Genomic DNA, 25,303 nt, shown 5'->3' on the forward strand with positions numbered 1-25,303 from the left:
TGCATGCTTGCGTTTGTTTGTATTCCTGCATGTGTGTGTGTGACAGTATCATTCTAAACCAGCAACCCTTCGCTCAACACCACCATCTACAGGCCGATGAGTGTACAGTCACTAAATGTGCACATAAATGAATTTATTTTATACCCCCTCATGGATGAAATTCTACGAAACTTAGCATACCCCCAGATGATGTCAAGTTAATCATACACATGAAATATGGTGCAGTTCTGAACATCTCAACTGAAGATAGGGGTGAATAATATTGCATTTTCATTTTTTATGGGAGGGGCGCAAATCACAAATGAGTGATTATGGGCTAGGTTGATGTGGGCCCTTAAGAGCAACATACCATAAAAATTTCTTCATCCTCGGAAGTGGCCCCCGGGGACCAAACGAAATTTTTCCGTAAAAGTCTAGTAGACCAACATACCATACACAATTCTTCATCCTCGATGCCACGGTTCAGGTAGTTATTTAGGAAAAATTGAATTTTTTGGGTTTGGGGGGGCCCAGCGCGGGGGGGGGGGGAGTGGCCCCCGGGGACCAAACGAAATTTTTCCTTAAAAGTCTAGTGGGGCTACATGCCCACCAAATTTCATGTTCCCCGGTGTTTCGGTGTCCCTGGTATCGTTGACGAAAAATTCACGGGGGCCCCAGCGCGGGGGGGGGGGGGAAGTGGCCCCCGGGGACCAAACGAAATTTTTTCGGAAAAGTCTAGTAGACCAACATACCATAAAAAATTCTTCATCCTCGGTGCCACGGTTCAGGTAGTTATTTAGGAAAAACTGCATTTTTTGGGTTTGGGGGGGGGCCAGCGCGGGGGGGGGGAGTGGGCCCCGGGGACCAAACGAAATTTTTCCGTAGAAGTCTAGTGGGGCTACATGCCCACCAAATTTCATGTTCCCCGGTGTTTCGGTGTCCCTGGTATCGTTGACGAAAAATTCACGAGAGCCCCAGCGCGGGGGGGGGGGGGGGGAGTGGCCCCCGGGGACCAAACGAAATTTTCCGTAAATGTCTAGTAGACCAACATACCATAAAAATTTCTTCATCCTCGGTGCCACGGTTCAGGTAGTTATTTAGGAAAAACTGCATTTTTTGGGTTTGGGGGGGCCCAGCGTGGGGGGGGGAGTGGCCCCCGGGGCCCAAACGAAATTTTTCCGTAGAAGTCTAGTGGGGCTACATGCCCACCAAATTTCATGTTCCCCGGTGTTTCGGTGTCCCTGGTATCGTTGACGAAAAATTCAGTTAGATGATAGGAAAAACAATCCCTATATGACCGCTTTCACTAGCTACGCTAGCGGCGGTCATAATGAGTACCTACTCAGAGTATGCGATTTCGGACGCAGCCCCTATCTGTAATATTTTGTCACCGTTTTGCTTTTTCTCTGACAAAAACAAAAGAAGAATCTGGTAAAGATATTTTGAACTACATTTTAATCTCATCTTTTTTCAATTGCAAGTTGATATATCGTTTAATGATGTTGAAGTTGTCGTCTCGTCTTAGTCAGGAAAGAAATGTTGTCGATGACCATTTTTCATCATAATTTTCGTTAACAAAATTAACACTACAGAGTAGTATGTCTGAATTCAAAGTTTTTATAAAACAGCAGGCAAAAAATACCTGGATGACTTACTACTTCCAGCGAGATTATGAAGTGTGCGTCCAATGGACCTATGAGGCCACAGGAGAGGAGATGTATTTAAAAGAATAAAATGAATGGCAAGAAAGCTACACAACTGACAGTGACAACCTGGCTGATGTACATCCAAATTTCATTCATACTGATTTGAGAGGTCATTCATAAACATTTGAGAGGTCCTGAAGACTCTTAAGGCAAGTCTCAATCCTTGATGGTGAACAGTATCTAGCATTTGCAAATATGATATAAACTATGCTACCATAATCCAGCCAGGAACGGACCAACAGTCTATATAGCCGCAAAAGAACTGTGCAATGAGCACCCCATTTTGTTTTTGCTAGTACCATAATAATATTCAATGCTTTTAACCCCCAGGGGTTGGCTATCGTAGCTTTTTTTCTTATCAGTGCAAAAGAGACTCAAATAACTCGATTTTTGTCATACAGGCAAGTGTTATACATCATTCAAAACTGTTAAATGTCGTCTTTTATTTGTGTACACTAATAATAAAAACAAAATGTTGTGTTTTTCATAAAGTAAAGAAAATAAACATGATTCTCCCGTCTCTCTCAATGTGAAGTTCATTCTGAAACATGCTTGTCACTGTGACATGAAACATGTCTTTACGAAGCTTGAAGTCTCCATTTTTAAATGATGTAAATCATATCAAAAATAAATATTCTCTGTTTAAGTAATCCGTATGAAAGCAACGACATGTACAGTTTCTCCAGTCCGAGCTAATTAACTCTAATGTGACCACACCTACGCGCGCACGAGCAATTGACATGCAAATAGTCCATGCGGGCCTGTAAACGCCCTCATTACTTCAAAACAAAGAATCAGAGACTACAGTAACGCACTTCTCTGCTTTTCGTCATGACTGTGTTTGTGCTGTGCTGTTTACCTTGGATTTATCTCAGTGTTAGAAGAATGCGATTTGAAGATAAGATTTTTAAGGTAAGACATTTCCTCTCCTTATAGTAAGCATGCTATTGTTGTATAAACTTTACATTGTAGCTACTAGTTAAACTGGTGCCAGACTAAAATGTACATTATGAAATGAGATTGGAGTAAAAACATGAAGCCTATGTCATACATGTATATGTAGGCTATCTATTTTTAGAAAGAAAATATGTTGAAATGTGAACTAGAGGCAACCTTTCAATGCTAAATGTATATACATGTATGACACGATGATGTTTTTTCGATAATAAAACACAGCATGATAAAAGTAGGCTAGTATGAGAGTGTACTCTAATATGGTGATCATTATAATGTTTAGACCCATGTTTACTGTTAAATACTTTCTTTGTGGATATCAGCTCAAACGTAGATGGTAACAATAATGTTTCATAGTTTGGAGTGGCTCGATCGCTTCAGTAAATGTTTGAGTTTGAGTCAGTCGCGCTGTGCATTAGGCTTCATGTTTTCACTCCAATCTCATTTCATGACGTCATAACGAACGGAAACATGTGAAGTGACATATGATAATCAATATATTTTAGTGTAGTGTTACTGATATGTTCCTTTTTAACGTATATGCCGCCTGCTATAGGCTATTGTTAATATTATTTTATGCAGCACTGCATGTATATGCCTACAAGGCACAACAAACCTGGTGTTCATTATATATATATATATATATATATATATATATATATATACACAAGGGGTGTAACGGTTCACAAAATTCACGGTTCGGTTCGATACGATACACTGGTGTCACGGTTCGGTATGTTTCCGATACAGCAAAAAGAAAGAAATGCCAGAGAAATTTCCATGATTTATTTTTTTTTTTAACTAAAACTAACATCATAAAGTATGGTCATTTTTTACTTTGAGCAATGATGGAGCTATACTTGACTCTTCTTAGGAGCATATAAAACAAAAACAGCTCTTTATAAAAAAATTAATGTATTGTTACACCCCTAATATATATATATATTAGGGATGCAACGGTACACGGTAAAATCCCGGACCGTTCGGTCAGCCCTGCACGGGACAATCTACCCTCGTGTCCCGCGGGACTTCGGTTTTGCCATTGAGTTTGCGCTGATCCTTTTAGTTTTTGCTTTAGTGGCCGTTCACATATCGCGCCTAAAAACGCGTAGAAAACGCTAGGCGCGCCGCGTTCTCCTTTTTCCAAAGCGCTAGGGCGGTTGCGCTCCGGAGGCGTCTGTCGTTGCTAAAGCAACCATCAGCTGCGCTCTGGTTGGTTCTTGTCACGTGACCTACGGTGCGCTTGCGGCATTCTGAAAAGTTGAGAATTTTCTGCTGGGGACATTGTTAGTGCCAACCGGTCTCGCCTTGCACCAGACAGTGTTGATAGACTCATCTTTTTGCACAAGAATCTCTCAATAGTGGATGAGTAAATAACATTGCACTTTGTATCCTGAATGCAGTATTTTTTTATTATATTATTTTGCTCTGCTTTTTTTTATTCAAAGCACAAGCTAATTTATGTTTGTTAAAGGTAAAAGTGCACTTTTTCTTTCACATTGATCACTTCATATACCAGTTATCAAGGTTTGGAATTGGGATCCACTTGAATATTTTGAAGTGTGTTTGTTTACATTTTGTATTTCATATAAGTGTTGAAGAGGTTGTATTACTTAGTGTTGTTCAGTACAGACTAGAGTGTTAATTTATTCCATACATTGATGTGCTTCCTACTGTGACATTCTGTTTATGCTCATAAGAAAAATAAAACATATTTTTGGGATGAAATAGCAGTCTCTTTCTGCACAAAACATGTACCGAAACCGAACCGAGACCGTGGCCCAAAAACCGAGGTACGGACCGTACCGTGGGCTATCTGTATTGTTGCACCCCTAATATATATATATATGTGTGTGTGTGTGTGTGTGTGTATTTTGTACATTTTAAATCGCAATTTTAACCAGAAAAATCTAAAATGTATTCCCAAAATCGTGCAGCCCTATAGTTTCTCTTGATATCAGCATGTTCACAGGTGTTTATTTTTATTTTTTATACAGGGACCAGATGCCCCACTGAGGAGTCCTGCTGACTTCAACATTCACATGAGTACATGAACATGGTAAATGAAAAATCAAACACTTTGGAAATGACAGGTATGTACTATGTTTCAGGAATGGCACAAATGTGTGTGACTGTTCAAGTCTCTGTCTTTAGATCAGTGCGTTAAATAATGTGCTTTTTTGTCCTTTGCTGTGTATCTTTGGATTATGTTGTGTTGTAAATAAATCCAAACAATCAAAAAGCTATTCTTTTTTAAATCTCCTCATTCTTTGTGCAAGGTTGCTCAGAATGATGGGGCCTGATAGCACCTAATAGGGCCATTAGGGGAGGGTCTTTGTCTTTCTCAGGTGTGAAAGACATTAATATTCATGATGTGTTCACGCCTCTTCGCATAAAGCTTTCTTACACAAAACATGTCTTACAAATTTAAAATCGATACATTGTTTTATCTGAATGAGTTGTCAGGATGATTTTCACATAGTTTTGGAGCAAATATTCTAGGCTACGTGATACAATTTTCAAAAGTCTTGTGAAGAAATAATCAGTATGGGTTTCATGGCCTTATTTCAGTGACATTTTTTTTTTTTCACAAACCACACATAAATGTCATTATCTCAAAACTACAAACTTTTACATACATGCTGCTGACATATTATTCTAGCAGAGTTTGTGCTGAATACAGTGTAATCAGACTTTAGCCATGAAAATGTCACAAGTAACAGAAATAAGCACAAATGTCAGAGCATGTCAGAAGACCTCCAGGGCCCAGAAAACACCTCAGACACCAGAGGGTTTTAAACATCTGTTCCTTAGATACTTTATATGGGGAATAAAAGTAATTTTATTATTTTAATCATTATTTCTCCCTCATTCTGTGGAGTTTGTTTGCAAGCATCTCTTCAATGTCTTTATTCCCAAAATAGCATTACTATCAGTATTTCTGTCTGTAGAAGTAATGCTGTGTGTGCGTGTTTAGTTTGTGGTGGTAATGTGTATATCTGTACATACTAATGGGAGTGACATACACACTTCATTCTCTGTGAAAACAAAATCATCTCTTTTGCTGTTAATTCAGCTCTGGCTATGATCCCAAGAGAATAACACAAACATAAATTAGAAACAAACCTCCTGTGCAATTAAATCCACCTCATTTTTAGTCCCCCCATAAGCTGCCCCAGATTTAAAAGAAGAATGCAATACTTTAAGAAGAAGAATTTGACTGAGGTTTAAGCATAAAGCTTAGCAAAACAGGACAAATGGCTTGATAATGACAGTAAAAAAGTAGCATCAGTGACTCACATGGTCGTCAAAGTATTACCACAACAATGAAGATCAATGAAGGCTTTATTCCAGTAAAATAAAAAGGGCATGTTTACAAAGTTTTTTGTCATGGGTCTGCTAAAAAAAATTCGTCTTGAAAGGAATTCTATGACGATTTCTAACGTAAGCTGCATACCGCAAAACACATGTGAACACACTGATCTCAACACATACATACTCACTTAAGTGTAATTGGGGCATTTCCCATGTATGTGAGGAAAAATAAATGTAAGCCATGAGTTCTCAAGCAGTAAAGCTGCCAATGTCAAAAATAAAGCACCACAACACACCATCTGCAGAGCACACGCTAACCAGACAACAATAGAAATGACTCACATCAGGAAACCACCACAATTAAAATCTGTCCTTTTGTGGTCTAAACCAGTCTGGTGGAGTCTTACTCAGACGTCTTAATTTACTGTTGCACACATGTTGTGTTTAACAATGTGTTTGTCTCTTTGTCCTACCTGTACTTGGCCCTTGCCCATGATCTTGTCCACAATCTCATTATCGTCCTTATTGATCTTTGATTTGTCATAACACTTCTCATAGCACAGAATCCGCAGACACTGAGAGCCCTCCAGCTCTATTTCAAACTCCTGCAGGATAACAAATAAATGAATTGACAGATACATGATGGTAATAATTGGTAAGGTGAATCTTATTTATCATCATGACAAAGCTCACCTCGTTCCACGTTGGTTCTGTTGTGTCCCTGAACACGCGCGTTTTGGCCTTACTGACGAAGTAACCGAAAGAGTCTACCTCCAGCGTACAGTACATATCTACAGAGAGAACACAATAATAATGACCTCATGAGAAAAAAAAAAACATTCATAAAAAATGGTCATTCGAAAGCTGTTGTTACATACACACCTGCAAAAACAAAAGAGTTGAATTTGATGTCCGAGGTTTGATACCCATAAACAGCCGTACAGTAAGAGTAACAATCTATATTACTTGGCAGGAGAATTATTTTTTTATATATTATAAATTATTTTATATTAATTTTATTTTATTTCATATTATATAATGTATAGTGTCATATATGTTTATTTTTATTCATATTTTATACTAAAATTACTATTACTCAAATACATTTTTTTAAAGAAATTAATACTTTTATACAGCAAGGATGCATTAAACTGATTAAAAGAGACAGTAAAGACATTTAAAATTTCTATTTCACTCAAATGCTGTTCTTTTAAACTTACTAGAAAATATGCATCACAGTTTCCAAAAAATAAAATAAAAAATTAAGCAGCACAACTGTGTTCAACATGGATAATAATAAGATAACAATGTTTCTTGAGCAGCAAATCAACATATTAGAAAGATGTGACTCAGAAATGGCTGTTGAAAATCAGCATTGCCATCACATGAATAAATTACATTTTATAATCCAATAAAATATATATATTTTTAAATTGTAATAATATTTCACAGCATTACTAGTATTTTTTATACTAATATTAGTATTTTTGATCAAATAAAATACAGCCATGGTGAGTACAAGAGACTTCTTTCAATTTTGTTTAAAAAAATCGTATTGACTCTTACCTTTTGAACGGTAGTGTACCTTCTATTACAGTAAATTGCTATTATTAATAATATATTGCTATTAACACAATAAGTCCATGCACTACAGATTTTGAGACAGTTTAGGGGGTTTTAGGCATTAAAATATGAAAAACACCCCATTCCCATGGTACAATCATTGTAATGTACAACCTCTCAGGTTTTATTTCTTTCATAAATATGTTTACATTAATTTAGCACTTTAGCATTTCACAATTTTAAAAAATTGCACACTCCGTATGATTAATTACTTTGTGTTTATTAATCAAGGCATAGGTTAGAAGTGAGTGTAGCTTTAAATTTTCATGGTTCACCACGTAGACATGGTGACCGTGTCAGCACTTAAAACCTTGAAAGATTTTTTCAACCCTACTGGTCTATCACATATTATGAAAAGCATCCATATGTGTCAATACTGGCACACAATAGTGTATTAACCCCTCTCAGAGTCTTTTGGCGGAACAGGCACACAAGGACAAAGGAACAGGCACAGTTGGTGGGACAAACACCAGTGAACACAGCATTTGTCTTAGCTATGTGTCTAAAGGTAGGTACACACCAAACCGATGGCAAAGAACTAGTGCTAATTAAAGCCAAATGTGTTGTCGCCTTGCGTCGAGGAAAAAATCTGTGATAGAACACACCAAAAGGACTTACTTACAGGCAACTATCAACTAGCAAGCTTGTTCTGCACCTGCGTCTAAAGGCGATAACTGTTTATTTAAGCATATATTTTTGTCTACCGTAAAACTTCAAATAATAGCCGAGTCCCAAATAGACGCCTGTCTCTTTTAAACGCCCGGTGTGACGACAGGTTTGGGTAAATAAACGCCGGTCTCAAATAGAGGCCTGGTCGTTTTTTTTGTTTCGGTTTGTATTTAATCTTCTAAAACCTGTCAGATCATCTTTTTAAACCAGTTCTATGGTGCAGATTGCGCACGCAAGAGAGCCGTGCGCATCTGGGCGGGAGCTGTTAGTGCAAGCAAGGCGGAGAGGGAGAAGTGAACGGGAGCGACGAGGAGGAATTCGCCAATGAACTTGTAGTTGAGGTGTATCGCGGTGAAGATGATAGTAATGAATGTTTTTTTTATGCTGCCAATAATCTCGCACACAAGACGAGAAGCGCCACGCTGCGTCAATGACAACTCGAGGTATTATAATATTATCTATTCATTCAGTTAACGGACGCTCTGAGGTAAAGTGTTCAGACTGCAGACTTAGCAACGATTGTATTTAATTGTACAGTACAATCATAACATAGTACAGTACAGACATTATATTAACTCCATAATGTCCTTAAACATAAAAATATTGCTGGCCATAAACTGAGCAAGTGCGCGACCGGTGTGTGATATCGTTACCTCGAGTTGTCCTAGACGTGACACAACGCAATATAATGTAATTCTTACATTAACTGATTTGTTAAACACATTCGAATTATAAATAAAACGTAATATAATGTGGTAAACTCTTACTGTCATGCTTTCTGTCTGTCAGCCTAAATTCTATGGATGTGCTACACTCAATGAACAACATCAACACTGAATTAAAGGCCTGTCTCTTATAGACGCCTGTCTCAAATACAAGCCGGTGCAGTTCGGCGATTTGGGAAAATAAAAGCCCGGGCTATTATTTGAAGTTTTACGGTATATTCGTCATTCAAAAAAGGAGCTGCAGGTATACAAACCATAAAGCGCTGCTTTGCATCGCAAAGAAAAGCGTCGGTGTGGTGCTTACCATTTGGAATATAAATCATGCTGATCACGATCTTTATTCCAGTCCACTCATTTATTATGAAAATATTCGCGCAGTGGAATGCTCAGGTAAGATGACGTAAAACTACCGTCTTGACTTCTTTGATTGCTTTCATCACTTTTGCTCTAAATCTAGTGCACAGATTTGTTTGCTAAACTGAACAGCCAATCAGAGTTTTCTCTCTCACCGATGGCCCGAAGCCGATTCTACATGTTGAATAGGCCCCCCCCCAAAAAAGACAGCATCCGACTGAAGCCAACGACGTTAAAAAACGCCCTGTTGCCCGACGGCCGACCGTCAGCTTGGTGTGTCCCTGGTTTTACAGCAACATGCCTCACATGAGGTGCTTTCGCACTGGGTAGTTATAGGAAATCAGTTATAGGAACTAGCCATCAGGGCGGTCCCCCAAGAACAAAATTTTCCCCTAGAGCCATTTTTTTACTGCTTGCATTCGCACCGCCAGAAGAAATTCTGAAGTGACGTAAACCGGCCAACAGCAACGTCATATAAGCGCGGCATTCAACAAAGTCAACTGGAGGATGGAGGACACTGTGATTGTAGCTGTGCCTCTGTTATGCTGGGTACACACTACAAGTTATTTGTGCCGATTTTGGTTATTGATAGTCTGGTGTGTAATGTGTATGTTAAAAAATGTGGGGTGGGTGTGTTTCTTTATAATGAAACTGTATGAGCATACAAACACACCAGATTTATTGGCACAGAATAAAGGTGCAGTGCATTCCGCACATGGCCAGAATGATTGTTTCATGAGATGACACCACAATGTCATCTGTAGGAATTTCAGGGGTTTCTCTGAGACTGGCTTTTTGATTCACCTCCAGCTCGCACTGTAACATGTAAAGTCCATGTTCACACCGTTTTCACAACTTCACCTAAACATTTTTCTCTGTGAAACTGTGGGTTTACATGGCCTTTAAAAAATGGCGGGTACCTGTGTTTTGGCATGGGTTCGGACAATCAACGTACACTTATGTCACTGATAGCTCCTATTGTGCTGGGCTAGACCCTATTCTGAAGGAGGAGCTAATTTATTCCCACCCCCCATTTCTTTATAATGAAACTGTATGAGCATGCAAACACACCAGCTTTATTGGCAGTGCATTCCGCACATGGCCAGAATGATTGTTTTCATGAGATCACACCACAATGTCATCAGTGGGAATTTCAGGGGTTTCTTTGAGACTGGCTTTTTGATTTGGGGTCAAAGCAGTTAATAAAATCAATCAAAAACAATTTGCCCCTAGTGCAAAATAAGTACACTTTAGAATACTTTTAAAAAGAGTACTTATTATGAATATAATATACTTTAAAATAATATATTTAAGTGTGAACTGAATGTAATGTTTCCGGACACTTAATTGCATGTTAATTGATATTAAATGAAAATGTATTACAGCAGGGGTCTTTATCAGGGCTTAGGCAATAGAGACATGATGGAGCAGGGACCCCCGATACAAAATGTGTCAAACAGAGTAACATATTAGGCATATAGCCTTCGATATTAATAGAAACTAACTATATTGTGAGTAAGAATAAGTTATATTACAGTATGTTAAGACAGTAGATCAGAACTATGCACATTATTGTTGTTGCACATGCATTTCTGTATATTACTTTTCATTATTAAAATTAAGATTTATTTATGCACCATAATAAATAAAATAACATGTTGCAAAATCACAATTCATTAGTTGTTTGCAGAGTCATACATTTTTAATTAATCAGATGGACAATTAAACATTTACCTGAACTTTAGTTGCTAGTTTATTAAAAATTCACAAATTAATTTGTCTAGTCAACTAGTCAGATGGGCAATTTAACATTTACTTGAACTTTAGCTTAAAGTTTACTAAACCTTAACATTTTAACTTTGCTGTGAGATGGACAATTAAGAATGGAAGCAATGAGTATGTGAAACGAATGAGGGTTTTCTAGTAATGTGCTGATATAGCAATAGCAATGTACAGTGAGACAATTAAGTCATTACTTTTACAAATAATTAGAATAGAATTAAAAAAAAAAAATATTAATAAGAATATTTTTCTAGCAATCTATTAGTCTGCATTTAGCCTACATTACGCGTATCTATTTTGACATACCATATTTTTGTCCCATGCAAGTATCACTGTTAATTGCAATTTCGAGAGTGAATCCTACATTTATGTGTCGATGTCATTTCCAAAACTTTGTAGCGTGTAATTGGCCATCGGTCCTCTTAGCAGCATGAAAAACAACACTTTTATTCAATGGTTAATTCTACTTAGCCTCGAAAGCTGGAAAGAGCACAAATTCAAAAATTGTGAGTGTTTGCCAAATCTGTTTCGCCAATGATATTATATTATTACAGTATTAACTGAGGGTGTTCTTGCTTTTGTTTCAGAGTGCTTATATTTAAATTTGACTTTGTGATATTTTTTTTTACTCATGTTTTAATTTTTTTTAACAAAATATTATTTGTGATCAAACAATAATTGGCAGACACCCTGCAGTACCACTGCAGAACCCCAGTTGAAGACCCTTGTATTATAGTTAACATTTATATTAAACACAATTAGCTGAACTTTAGAGGGCTTTTAGACCCACTTAGGTAGCTATTGAGTACACGTTTATGTAATTTCATAATTACTTCTATTTTCTTTAAAATTTGATTTAAGTGTACTGCTGAATGTACTAATATGCATTTATGATAAACTAAAACATACTTTTGTCATGTTTTAAATATAATCATAATTGCATATTTGTTATGAAGTTTAGAACATTTAAAACATTTTCACTGTGAATTTAATATTGAATAACACACTACAGTTAAAATTGTAAACAAGTACTTTACAGTACATGTGCTTTAGTATGTTAGTCAACACATCAAAATTATTGTACTACTTTAAAGCACAACAAAAGATTATTAAAACATGATTTAAAACATACTTAGTAAACCCTTTAGTTTCTCACCTTTGTCATTCCAAAATTTTGAGAATTACTTTCTTCCACAGAACATAAAAAGCTATTCTGAAAATGTGTCAGTGTTGTTTTGTTCATGCATTTAGAAGTTAATCGGTTAAACGCTAAAGCTTACCAGTTTATAATGGGCCTACTTCATTTCCCATCATTCTCTGGGGCAGCACAAATATAAAACAAAATAAATGTGAAGCATGAATTACACACCTAATGCACAATATTTGTTTAACATTTTGTTATATTAGGGCCAAAATATTTTTTATGAGCTTTTGAACTCAAGTAGGAACGACCTTCCTTCCTTATTTCCTTCCTTCCTTACTTACTTATTGCTGTTATATTTTTCTCAGCTCTGATTTTATATTATGTGTAAATGAAAAGTAAGTAAAAAATCCATTCTTAAATGATGAATTCCTAAATGAAAAGACCTTTACCAGAAATATCCTTCACGAATGGCCCATTTCCTGCAGCCCTACTGCCCTCGCTCTCAATACTAAAAACATGAAATAAGGGCAGCTATATCTCTCCTCATGGTCAGATGAGGCTTTAGTTTTTAGTAGCACTAGGCACAGAAACCTAGTTTTCAGAGAACAGGAAATGTACTTATAAAAACATATAAATATCCAAGAAACATGAATCAGGATAAAAAAAAATGGAAACGATTGGTAAGGGAAGGTGCTCAGGTTTGCAGATGGTGACCACTGAGTGACCACATCGAACCTCAATGAGAGTGGCGCTTCCGTGCAGTGATTAAAAGGTATAAAAGTGGGCTCTTAAAGACTGATATAGTGCACCATCATTCCTTCAGCCATGCTTTTGACTCGCCATATGAGGTTTGTGTATAGCATAAAAGCTCAATGAGAAGCTTCTTCAAGAGGTTGTCATTGAAAGGTTCCATTAGACAAAAAAAGTGATGAATAAATAATCTCAGAGTAATAAAACTAAGAGGTTTGGCACAATGGTGCATATGTAGAAAGACAATAACTACTGATGGTTCTGTATTATACAAAGAGTGTAAGTGTTAAGGGTTTTAAATTTGACCCAAATGTTCATGGTTGCCCCATACAATGGTAAAAGGGAAGTGTCGTAATCTGGGGAAGGAATCGCATCATCTGGCTGATGTTCCCAGATGAAATGAGCTGGTGATGAGAGCCATATGGCAGCTGGCCCATTCACACACACTGTATACTTGCAGATGAATTTCTTTTCTACAGATTAGAAACCTTTATAGAGGGATATGTAGTGATACAGTTATGCTGTTATATTCAGGATATTGTATCCGTTATTTTTCTTATGATTATTATTAAAAATCAGTTCACCCGATTCTGCTCTTCATGCTGATCCCATTCAACATCTTACATTAAGAATCTGCCCATTACAGTAGCGGCCTTTTTTTTTTTTTAAGTACATGTTTTTTGCTACTCCTCCTTCAAATTGTCTCCAATTCTTATGGAAATTGTGTTAGATGACCTTTGGACTGAGCCACAAAGCCATGACAAAACAGATTTTTTTTATTCATCTTGGTTCAAAAGTTATGATGTCGTGAACTTAACGAGGTCGACACAAAATTGGTTCAGAGGCTGCATCTCGGTCAAACTTTGATTAATCGAAAAGAAAATGGGCTTCATCGGAACCCTGATATGAGGGTCCATGCCAAATTTGGGAACAGAATTACCTACAGGTCATGAGAAAATGGCTCTTCTGAAAAATGGCTATTTTTGCTAATAACTTTTGAACAATTTATCAGAATCAGAATCTTGGTGTCTATGGATTCTCTGTGTCATGCCGAATCCGTGGATACTGATTCTGCCCTGATTGGACAAACCAAGTGTCCGCCATTTTGAAATTTGACATGATAAATTGCAATATCTTTTATACAATTTGACATATCTTCACAAAACTTAGTAGGGATCATCGACCGCACGTCCTGAAGGTACCTGAGACATAGCAGACGTTCCAGAGATGTACATTTTCATTTTTGCAAAAACGGTTATAACTTTGGAAAACCCTTTTCAAAATTTGATTTATCATATTTGATATATCATTTGTTATTTTTTAACAATGTGACTGTCCAACATATTGAAGCAAATGAAACACATTTTTTTAGCTACTCCTACCACAAATTTTGCTAAATTAAATCAGCTCAGATGATCTTTGGACTGACCCGCACTGAAATGACTGAACAGATTTTTGATACTCACTACCGTTCCTGAGAAATATCTCTCCAAATGACCCAGTCTGTGTTTGTGTCCTTTTGCTAGTTGGCAAGCTAACCAGTTGCCATTCTTTAACCCTCTGGGGTCTGGACTGTTTTTGGGGCCCTTGAGATGTTCTGACATGCCCTGACATTTGTGCTTTTTTCAGTTGCTTATAAACATATTAATGGCAAAGGTGTAAATTCACTCTATAAAGCACAAACAGGGCTACCATAATATGTGAGCCACGTGTATGTACATGTTTTCATTTTTGAGAGAATAATGTTTATGCATGGTTATTAAAAAAACTAAAAACTAAAATTTCTGAAATAAGGCCACAAAACACATAGTAAATATGTGTCAATAAGACTTTTGACTAATGGATATCCTCGCCTTGAGTTTTTTCTTCAAAATTATGTGAAAATAGTCTTGCTTTATCGTTCACATAAAACCATACATTGATATAAATTGATGTAAAACAGGTTTTGCTTGGAAAGCCAATATGCGAGGGGGCGTGAACGAAGATGGTTTACATCTTAGAATACAGTGTCCCACCCACTCTGCATAATGACTCTGCATAATTAGCCATTCATTCAGGTGTGACACTGACTGAGCCACAATGCAAGGACAAAAGATATATTTAGAAGAAGACTTATATTGACCATTTAAGATTTTGCTTACATGTATCTTGTAAATATGTTTTGCTATTTTATTAAAAAGGTTACAATTACAACAATAATTACAATTTCAACAATATTTCAAGTGTACTCTTTCTTTGTAAAAAAAAAAATGATTATAGGCCTACATTTTATCTATGTATTCATTACTTTCATATTTCGCCTGACTGTAACGTTGTTTTCATGAAATATTAGGGCATATTGTTAATTTGCAGTTTAATACGTTGCTTATACAAATAGCCTTCATTTTATTTCAACATATTTCAGTCGATTTTTACTCATCTCAGTATAGCAATACAGTTTGCTGAAACATCATCATTCATTCACACACGCGATTTAAATTTAAACTGTCTTTGCCAGCTGTGGTAAACAGCGCGCATCTCTGTCGTTCATTCATTCATAAACAGAAACCCACGTGAAGAAATTCACGTGAGAAGGAAAAAACTTACTAGTATTCCTCAGCTCGCTCCTCGATATACCCGCACTTCTGAGGGACATTTTCCATTACTATTATTATTCCTCACAGCGCTGCAAGACGGTGTGAACAAGTAATGATCTGAATAAACTTGTGTGTTTTCTCGAGCTGATATGGGGGCGTTCACAGGATTGCGCGGATTGCCTCAGCAATTTGCGTTTGAATAGCGTGCGCTCTCCGTGGGTGGAGTCACATTACATCTGAATCAGCTGTAATTAGCTCGACTGGAATCGCTCTCTTTTAATACAGATTTCACAAGATGAGAATATTTGTTTTTTATATAAATTACTTCATTTAAAAGGAGAGAATTCAAGCTTCATGCCTGTGTGTCTGTATGCCTGTTTGACTGAGTATTCGCTGAGTTATTGCTCATTTTCGGACGCGTTTCAGAATGGACTACACTGGCAGAGAGAAGGCAGAACTCGCCTCGTGTTTATTTTTCTTTATTTGGCAAAAAGCACAACACTTTGTTTTTATTGTGAGTATACACAAAAATAATACACATTTAACAGAATCGATTGATGTATGAAACTTGTTTTGTAAAATCAAAGTCAAAAGAGTATTTCGGGTCTCAATTCAACTTATAAGGAAAAAAGCGAGCAGATCACGCCGGCGTGATTGCCGACCTCAGAGGGTTAATGTGGCTCTTCAGCTATCAGGTTAACCATAAGCTACATTAGCAGTAAGTTAGCTTAGCATGCTAATCTGGTTAACATGCAAAGTAATGCTTTTGTGTGCTCATTCTCACACTGAAAGCTCTCCTTGACAGCCTGCTGAATCAGTGTCAACTGAGTGGCGCAATCTGAAATTCCTTGTGCCCCGAAACTTTTAGGTTGTGGGTTCCAATCCTGTTTGGCACATGCCCAGACCGCAAAAAGTAGTGGTTCTAAAGTTGCTTCTGTTCCAGACATAGTGTCTTTCTGAGAATGATCTCAACTGTACTTATTAAATGTAACATGCGGTGCATTTATATACAAATTTTTCATTTTGAGTTGATTTTGACTTGAACTATGGTATTTCTGCATCTTAGTAGACAAGGCAAGGCATGCAGGCAGGTAGGGAAGGCAGAGAAGGCGAGAAAGTTGCATTGCTGGCTTGGCCCCGTATAACTAGTTCTTGTTACATTAATGTTAATTATTTTTACTATATTATAGATTTTTTTATTTTTATCGTACTCTACTGTTCAAAAGTTTGGGGTAAGACTTTTTTAATGTTTTTTAAAAAAGAAGTCTATTATACTCAGCAAGGCTGCATTTATTTGATCAAAAATACAGTACAAACAGTTATATTGTGAACCATTATTAAAATTTTTAAAAACAGTTTTTTTTATTTAAATATATTTTAAAAAGTAATTTATTCAAGGATTCAAGGATTTTTTATTGTCATTCCATATACGGTTACATGAAGGAACGAAACTAAGTTACTAAGGTCCCGGTCAAAGCACAAGATGAAACATTAACCAATAAAAACATTAGAATCTAAGGTGTATGTTTAAGCAGCGTCATCAATAAATAGCATAATAAGCAATAAAAAAACTAGAATAAACAATGCAAATATAAGACAATAATTAGTGCAATAATTAGTAATAAATAAGAACATAAATAATCAAATAGTATTGCACCTAAAAAATCTATAAAGTATACATTATTGTTCATAAAAAGTCTAAATAGAACGTACTCTCTAGAAGAGGGAACGAGTATTGCGTAAGTTGCTTACGCTACGGGTAAAGTCATCTTTTCTCGAGATATGAAGCCAAAAAATTATCCTTAATTTTTGTATTTATTGTCAACGCAGTGCAGCAGCTAGCAGAATTAGAGCAAGCTATCTAGTGCGCTCATTGGCTGCCCTGCGGCAACTGCAGCAGCTTACCACTGAGCCCTGCGTGACGTCACGCCCAATGAGCGTCACGCGTCACAGCCCGCCAGAATGGGGGTGGCTTAGCGTATAAAAGGACGGGCTCGGGGGCTGCTTCCCTGGTTTTCATCGACTGAAGCGTGATAAGCTCGTGGCGCGAGCACGGCAGGTTACGCAATACTCGTTCCCTCTTGTAGAGAGAACCGAGGTTACATTAGGTAAACCGGGGGAAATAAGTATTGAACACGTCATCATTTTTCTCAGTAAATATATTTCCAAAGGTGCTATTGACATGAAATTTTCACCAGATGTTGGTAACAACCCAAGTAAGCCATACATACAAAGAAACAAACAAAAATAAGTTCAGAAATTAAGTTATGTGTAATAATGTGAAATGACACAGGGAAAAAGTACTGAACACATGAAAAAAGGGAGGCGCAAAAAGGCATGGAAAACCAAAACAACTGCTGAAAACTTACAGTAATTAAAAAGCAATCCAGCCCCCTGTCAGTGGAAATTAATGGTAATTACCAAATGGGTAATTTCCCAAATGATGGCCAAAAAAAAGGTCTCATTGCCAAGGTGTCACACAAGACAAAAGCAAAGAGCTGTCTCAAGACCTTCGCAACCTAATTGTTGCAAAACATAATGAAGGCATTGGTTATAGGCGCCATTCTAAGCTTCTGAATGGTCCAGTGAGCACTATTGGGGCCATAATACGGAAGTCGAAAGACAATAATTTCACCATAAATTTGCCTCGACCAGTGCTCCTCGCAAGATTTCTGATAGAGGAGTGAAAAGAATAATCAGAGGAGCAGCATCAGCTCTGGGAACCAGACTTGGTTCTCCCATCGCGGGGCTATGAGGAGCACCAAGTGGCGTGGTTCCCTGATTCTCCTGATTACCTGTGGTAACAGAGAGATCGGAGGGAAAGAGTTACAACGGGCCGCTGGGCCAGATTTGGGCCAGCGCATCCTCGCTCTTTGAAAAAAAACCTTGGGCAATGAGCGTTGTCTTTTGACAAAAAGAGGACGACTTTCGCTCTGTTAAAAAGGCGCCACAGTAACTGGACTGTCTGAGGATGCAGGGACTATTCTCCCGGGGTAACGTTGTCCCTGGATAGTCTGTCTGGACCATCGTTCAGGTGGCCAGGCACGTGCCCAAACGAGGAGGCGTTCCGCCAGAACACAGAGATTTCTGGATCTGACACCGTCCTGGCGGTTCATGTAGGACACCACAGACATGTTGTCCGTGCGGACCAGTACGTGGTGGCCCCGTAGGTATGGGAGAAAGTGCTTCAGCGCGTTCTCGACCGCTATCATCTCTAGACAGTTTATGTGAAGGCGTTTCTCCCGGTCTGACCATAGGCCAAAGACCGGTCTGCCCTCGAAAAGAGCGCCCCAACCTAGATTGGAGGCATCCGTCGAGATAACTTTCCGGTACGAGACAATTCCCATTGTCACTCCCAACTGGTACCATTCGGCCGCTATCCAGGGCTCCAGAGCTGAAACGCAGCTCTGAGTCACTCTGATTCGCAAGCCGCCGGAAGCCCAGGCTCGGTGAGGCACTCGAGCATGCAGCCAGCGTTGTAGCGGGCGCATACGCAGTAAACCCAGCTGAAGCACAGCTGCAGCTGAAGCCATACAGCCCAACATTTTCTGAAATGTCTTCAGAGGAACAACGCTGCCCTTCTGAAAAGACGCGGCCAGATGCCGAACACGGCGCGTGCACTATGTCGACAAGCGGGCCGTCATAGTCACCGAGTTCAGCTCTATTCCCAGAAAAGAGGCTGTTTGACTGGGCAGTAAAGAGCTCTTGGTCCAATTGACCGTGAGACCCAGGCTTTCCAGATGACTGAGAAGCACTGTTCTGTGAGATATAAGTTCTATCTCCGACTGTGCCAGTATTAGCCAATCGTCCAAATAGTTCAAAATTCGCATACCCTGACTTTTAGGGGAGCGAGTGCCGCGTTCATGCACTTTGTGAATGTACGGGGTGCCAAAGACAGGCCAAACGGAAGGACGGTTTATTGATATACCTGACTGTCGAAGGCGAATCTCAAGAATGACCTGTGACGGGGTATTATCTGAATCTGAAAGTATGCGTCTTTCAGATCGAGAGAAATAAACCAGTCCCTCGGGCGAATCTGCGCGAGGATTTGTCTGGTTGTGAGCATTCTGAACGGTCGCCATATGAGAGCTTTGTTCAAATATCTCAGATCTAAGATAGGTCTGAGAGCTCCGTCCTTCTTGGGCACGAGGAAGTAACAGCTGTAAAAGCCTGACTCGCTCAGAGAAGGATGTACCGGCTATGTTGCCTCTTTGCACAGCAACTTTGCTATTTCTGCGCGAAGTAGGTGTGCTACTTCCATACTCACTCTCGTCTCGGTCCGTGCTTGAAAGCGCGGGGGACGGCGAGCGAACTGTAGTGAATAGCCCTGCTTTACTGTGTTCAGCACCCATTCTGACACGCCTGGGATAGCTTCCCATGCTTCTGCATGTATGGCTAGGGGTAGAATGGCCTCTGAGTTCCGATCGCTGCACTGCGTGGGGTTGGGAACCTGTATCAGAGGTATCGGCGCGGCGCGCCAATGACTCGGTTGCTGTGGACGGAGAACATTCCGTGGCGAGAAAAACTGGACGCGGGAGTGGCGCCGGGGGTATAGTGTTTATCAGAAAGAGTGAGCGCTCATGAGAGGGCACAGAGCTTTTGTTTACAACATGACCGGTATGCGGCAGTTTTAAGGGTTTTGTCCCCTGGGATAACCGTGTTACAGAGCGGGCAGTGAGTAGGTGTGGGCACTGTATCGTGGGCACATTTCCTACATTTAACACTCGAGCGGTGTGCGCCAGCTTTATGAGAGTGGGCTCTGTGAGAGTGAGGGACACCGGGGGAACCGTGCTTGTGTGTAGGGGTGAACACTGGGGCGTGGGCACATTTTCTACACCCGAAACACCATCGGCGTGAGCTGGATAACCAGACATTATACACTTTTTGAGATTTCTCTGGGTCGCCGTAAAAACGGCGTTTGTGTGCAGGCGAGCGAGTTGTACAACTGACTCGTTGGCTGCGGTATGCACTACTGCAGTAGCCTCTGTTGAGGGGACTGACAGAGCGGGGCGCTTTGATGGCGGTCCAGCCGCGGCGGGACTCAACCATCTTTTCCTCCTTTCGGCTGCTAGGAGGACTTCGCGGGCTCAGGCTTCAGCGCGATCTTAGGCGGGGTCCCCGCGAGGGAGGCGGCCTGTGAAGGCTGGATGAGCGCGATCTAGGGTGGCTGCCCTGTCGTCGCTGCGAAGACGGAGGCTGAGATGAACACTCTGTAGAGCTTCGTGCAGGGGGCTGAGTCTGAGAGCAGCCTGCAGCTGAGCTCGAGCGTCAGGGCAGGAAGAGGTTCATGGCCTGCGTAGCTTTCTGCACCTCCGAAAAGCGATCAACAATCCCGCTCACCGCTGGGCCGAAGAGACCGGTGGGGGAGAGCGGGGCGTTGAGGAACATGGACCGCTCAGCTTCACCCATATCGGCAAGCGTTAACCAAAGGTGTCTCTCCGAGATGGTGAGCGAGGCCATGCATCTCCCAATGGCCTGGGCCGCGGACTTAGTGGCGCGAAGGGAGAGGTCCGTCGCGCTGCGTAAGTCCGTGACGACAGTCTGGTCCGGGCCTTTCTCGTTTATTTCGCGGAGGAGATTGGCCTGGAGAATCTGCAGGACTGCCATAGAATGCAGGGTGGAAGCAGCCTGTCCGGCGGCGGAGAAAGCTCGGCCGACGAGAGCTGATGTGGTCCGACAAGCTTTGGACGGGAGGGCAGACATTGAACACCATCTAGCAGAGGGCGGGCAAAGGTGCGCTGCAACCGTCTCTTCCACAGGGGGAATCTGGTTGTAGCCTCTCTCGGCGGCTCCGTCTACCTGAGAGAGAGTCGAGGAGACCGGACCTCGCAGAGAATGGAGCATTCCATGATTTTGAGAGCTCAGCGTGGAGCTCTGGCAAGAAGGGTGCTGGCCTAGAGGCAGGCGCTTGGCGGCGGCTAGGCAAAAAGCACCCGTCGAGCCTGTTGGGCGCGGGCTCCTTCGGTGGTGACCATTCGAGGTCTAGTTGGTCAACGGCCTTAGTGAGGAGGCGAAGAAGTTCCGCGTCCACGCTGGCCTGGGCTCGGCCAGACTCCTGGGTCGAAGAGGAGGCGGAGCTGTGCGATCCGGACCACTCTTCACTGTCCGAGGCCAGGAGGAAACAGCTGTCACCGATACCGTCTCCGTCCGCTTCATCCCCTGAGGCGACGGCAGTGAGGGCGTAAGCCGGCAGCTGCGGGTCAGGGAGGGGGGGCAGAGAGGGAGAAGGTGAGGCTCGAGGGAAAGGCTCCGGCGAGCACTTCAAGGCCGCATCGGGCTCCGGTGGTCTCTGCGAGCCCGCAGGGTCGACATTGTCAGTTCCTCGCAGTGGACGCAGCCTCCCGTAGACAGAGCAAGGGCTGCGTGGTCTCGTCCCAGGCAGAGAGCGCAGATCACATGGCAGTCTCCGGCGCTGAGCGGGGCTCTGCAAGAGCCACAGGAGATGCGAGGCATTTTGAAACAAACGCCTCGCGCTCTTTTAGAAGGGTGTGTCACAGCGGCGAACACACACAGATATTGCAAAAAGGATACTGTCGCCGGATAGCGCAGCAGGCACGGATGGCTGGAGGTGGCGAAAAACGACCGACTTCCTAGGCGCTGTCCTTAGCTTGCTGGTCGCTTGCTTCGACGGCGGCGGCTTCTCTCAGAGTCCAGCGATGCGGAGAGCTTCGCTGAAGAGATGAAAATCAGGGAAGCAGCCCCCAAGCCCGTCCTTTTATAGGCTAAGCCACCCCCATTCTGGCGGGCTGTGACGCATTGGGCGTGACGTCATGCAGGGCTCAGTGGTAGGCTGCTGCAGTTGCCGCAGGGCAGCCAATGAGCGCGCTAGATAGCTTGCTCTAGGTCTGCTAGCTGCTGCACTGCGTTGACAGTAAATACAAAAATTAAGGATCATTTTTTGGCTTCATATCTCGAGAAAAGATGACTTTACCCGTAGCGTAAGCAACTTACGCAATACGAGAGAACCTCTCGTAAGAGAACTGTTATTTAAAAAACATTGAAACATTACACATACAAGCATCTATGTTGTTGCACGCAAAGTAAAAGAACAAAAATTGAGCGCAACCCTCTTCCTGAGGGAAACGGGGCAAACAGTCCATAGGCAGGGTGGGAAGAGTCCTTGATAATACTGGCCGCCCTGTCCCTGCATCTACTACTGTAAATATCCTAAATTGTGATGTGATGATACTCTCCACCTACACATATAGAAGGATGTAAGGACTGTAATGCCCAGACCAGCCCGCTTGAGCCTCCTCAAGAAGTACAACCGTTGATTGGCTGCCTTTATTATACTAATGGCATTAGTATGCCAAGTTAGGTCATAGTCCACTGCTATATCATCTGCAAATTTCACAATGTGGTTGCTTTAAAAGTAGCTGAGCAGTCATAGGTCAGCAGAGAGTAAAGCAGGGGACTCAATACACATACCTGAGGAGAGCCAGTGTTGAGGATTATGTAAGAGGAAGTGATACTGTGGATTCTAAAAGTCTGTCTCCTATTTGTAAAGAAGACCAATACCCAGTTGAATAATGCTGGACTCATTCAGAGCGCCTCCAACTTGTGCACCAGTTTTTGTGGTATGATTGTGTTAAAAGCAGAGCTAAAAATCAAGAAAAAGCTCACATAAGAGTCCCAATTTTCCAGGTGGATGAGGGCCATATGTACAACATACAAGACGCCATCTGCAGTACATCTGTTCCCCCTATATGCATACTGGTGGGGGTCAATGCTGAAGTCGATTCCTTTTCTTTTATTTGTTCCATGACCAACCACTCAAAGCATTCATTACTATCGGAGTTAGTGCTACTGGGCTGTAGTCATTTAGGCACGAAACTGTTGAAATCTTTGGAACAGGGATAATGGTCGCAGATTTAAAGCATGATGGTACCTTGGCTTGAAAGAGTGAGATGTTAAATATGTCTGTTAGTACCTCAGATAGCTATAATGCAAAGTCTTTCAGAACCTGGCCGTGAATGCTGTCTGGGCCAGCTTCCTTGCAGGGCTTGACTTTCAGGAGGGACCTCCTGATATCCACTATGGTTACACTGGAAAGCAGCACATCCAATGAGAATGCAAGTCTGGTGCTAGGGGAAGTATTAAGGGCTTCAAAACGAGCATAAAAGTTATTGAGAGCATCAGGAAGAGATAGATCCCCAGGGCATTCAGTGTATCTGCTGTCATAGCCTTGATTCTTCGAGGGTCGTTGGTAGAAAAATGACCCTGTATCTTTGCAGCATATGCAGTCTTGGCTCTTTTAATACTTGCAGTCAATTTCCTTCTTGCTGCTCTGAGCGCTGCTGTATCACCAGACCTGAATGCAGAATCCCGGGCTCTCAAAAGAGTTCTAACCTCAGCATTCATCCAAGGTTTCTGATTCGGATGGATAGTAATTATTCTCGTAGCGGTAACATCATTCACGCTCTTACTAATATAGCTCATACACTTGCTTCCACACTTTTTCTATGAGAAAAAAAAGTTAAACAGGGAGCTTGAGAAGCTGCTGCACTTCTGTGTGCCGCCATCTTGTGATGGTAAAGCTGAATTTTCAGCATCCATTACTCCAGTTTCTTAACAGTATATGCAAATGATAAGATGGAGATTCCATGAAAAAAATAAAATAAAATAGAGGTTGGAAACTTGCAGAAAAGCAAAGATATTTAATTTACTCTAAGTGTTACTTAAAATTGTGGTTGGTATTCTGGGTCAGTATTTACCCCCTAAAACTCTTTGTATCAGGAGGCCAATGTCAATGACCCAGTTCGCATTAATGGCCCAGAGCAACGATTTGGTTGTGTTTTCTGTCAAAGTGGATGAAGGCCTTTAATAAGACTCCAAAAGGAGGATTCAATCAGCAGCTGAGAATGAGAAAGTACATCCTGGTATAAAAAAAAAATATTCAAACATCTGCATATCCTTCTGAAAAAACACATTTGCTCTCACTGTCATATTCACGATGATCACAACACCATAAACTCCATGACAAAAAAATAAAATAAAAAATGAAGCAAGCATCCAAAAACTTCAAAACAGTCTAACCCAATGGCTCTTTTGAATCAGTCTTGAGGAAGTACATTGTGTGATTCATTGGGGCTTTAAATAGTGCAGCAGATTAATGGCATATTTCAAGAGAATCGTTCAAATTGGTATAAAAGCATGAAATTTGGCACAGATACTCTCTAAGGGTTACTTTTTGGGAAAAAGGCGTTGGCCACCCAAAAATTCAAAATGGCGGCCATTTTTTTCAAGATGGCCGCTATTTCTGTCAAATGCTCATTATGTCAATTGTTCAAACAGTGATGTAGGCATAATATTTTGTGAAAATGCTCTCTTCAGAATGTTTTTTTGGAAAACGGTGCTTGTCCCTCAAAAATTCAAGATGGCTACCATTTTTCAAGATGGCCGCCATTTCTCTTGAATCCTTACATCTTTTCTTTCAAATTGTGATGATCTCATGAAATTTGGTACAAATATTCTTCAAGGAACATTATCATGGAAAAAAATGTGTGCCGCTCAAATTCAAGATGGCGACCATTTTCAAGATGGCCACCATTTCTGTCAGAGCTCAATTTAATATGTTAAGAAAGGTTTTGTTTAATAGAGTGAACGTAATTACACAACCAGGGCACACTGGTGACTTCACTGCTGTGGAACTCAGCATGGGGTTCAGTGTCAGCTAATCTAGTTTTACTTACACTGTAGTTCTTGACTAGTAGTAATAGTATAGCT

General features: G+C 40.6%; 1 protein-coding gene across 2 annotated transcripts in view; it reads right to left on the minus strand.

The window, feature by feature from the left end:
• abr (ABR activator of RhoGEF and GTPase) overlaps positions 1-25,303 on the minus strand; it is a 409,594-nt gene that overhangs the window by 92,704 nt on the left and 291,587 nt on the right. For both annotated transcript variants that reach the window (XM_081366269.1, XM_081366270.1), the window contains 2 exons: positions 6,648-6,745; positions 6,428-6,559 (listed from right to left, as the gene is read on the minus strand). In XM_081366269.1, coding sequence (XP_081222395.1) covers positions 6,428-6,559; positions 6,648-6,745 — 230 coding nt within the window. The remainder of the gene's footprint in view (positions 1-6,427; positions 6,560-6,647; positions 6,746-25,303) is intronic.

This window comes from Scardinius erythrophthalmus (assembly GCF_964197995.2).
Source record: "Scardinius erythrophthalmus genome assembly, chromosome: 5".
NCBI lineage: Eukaryota > Metazoa > Chordata > Actinopteri > Cypriniformes > Leuciscidae > Scardinius > Scardinius erythrophthalmus.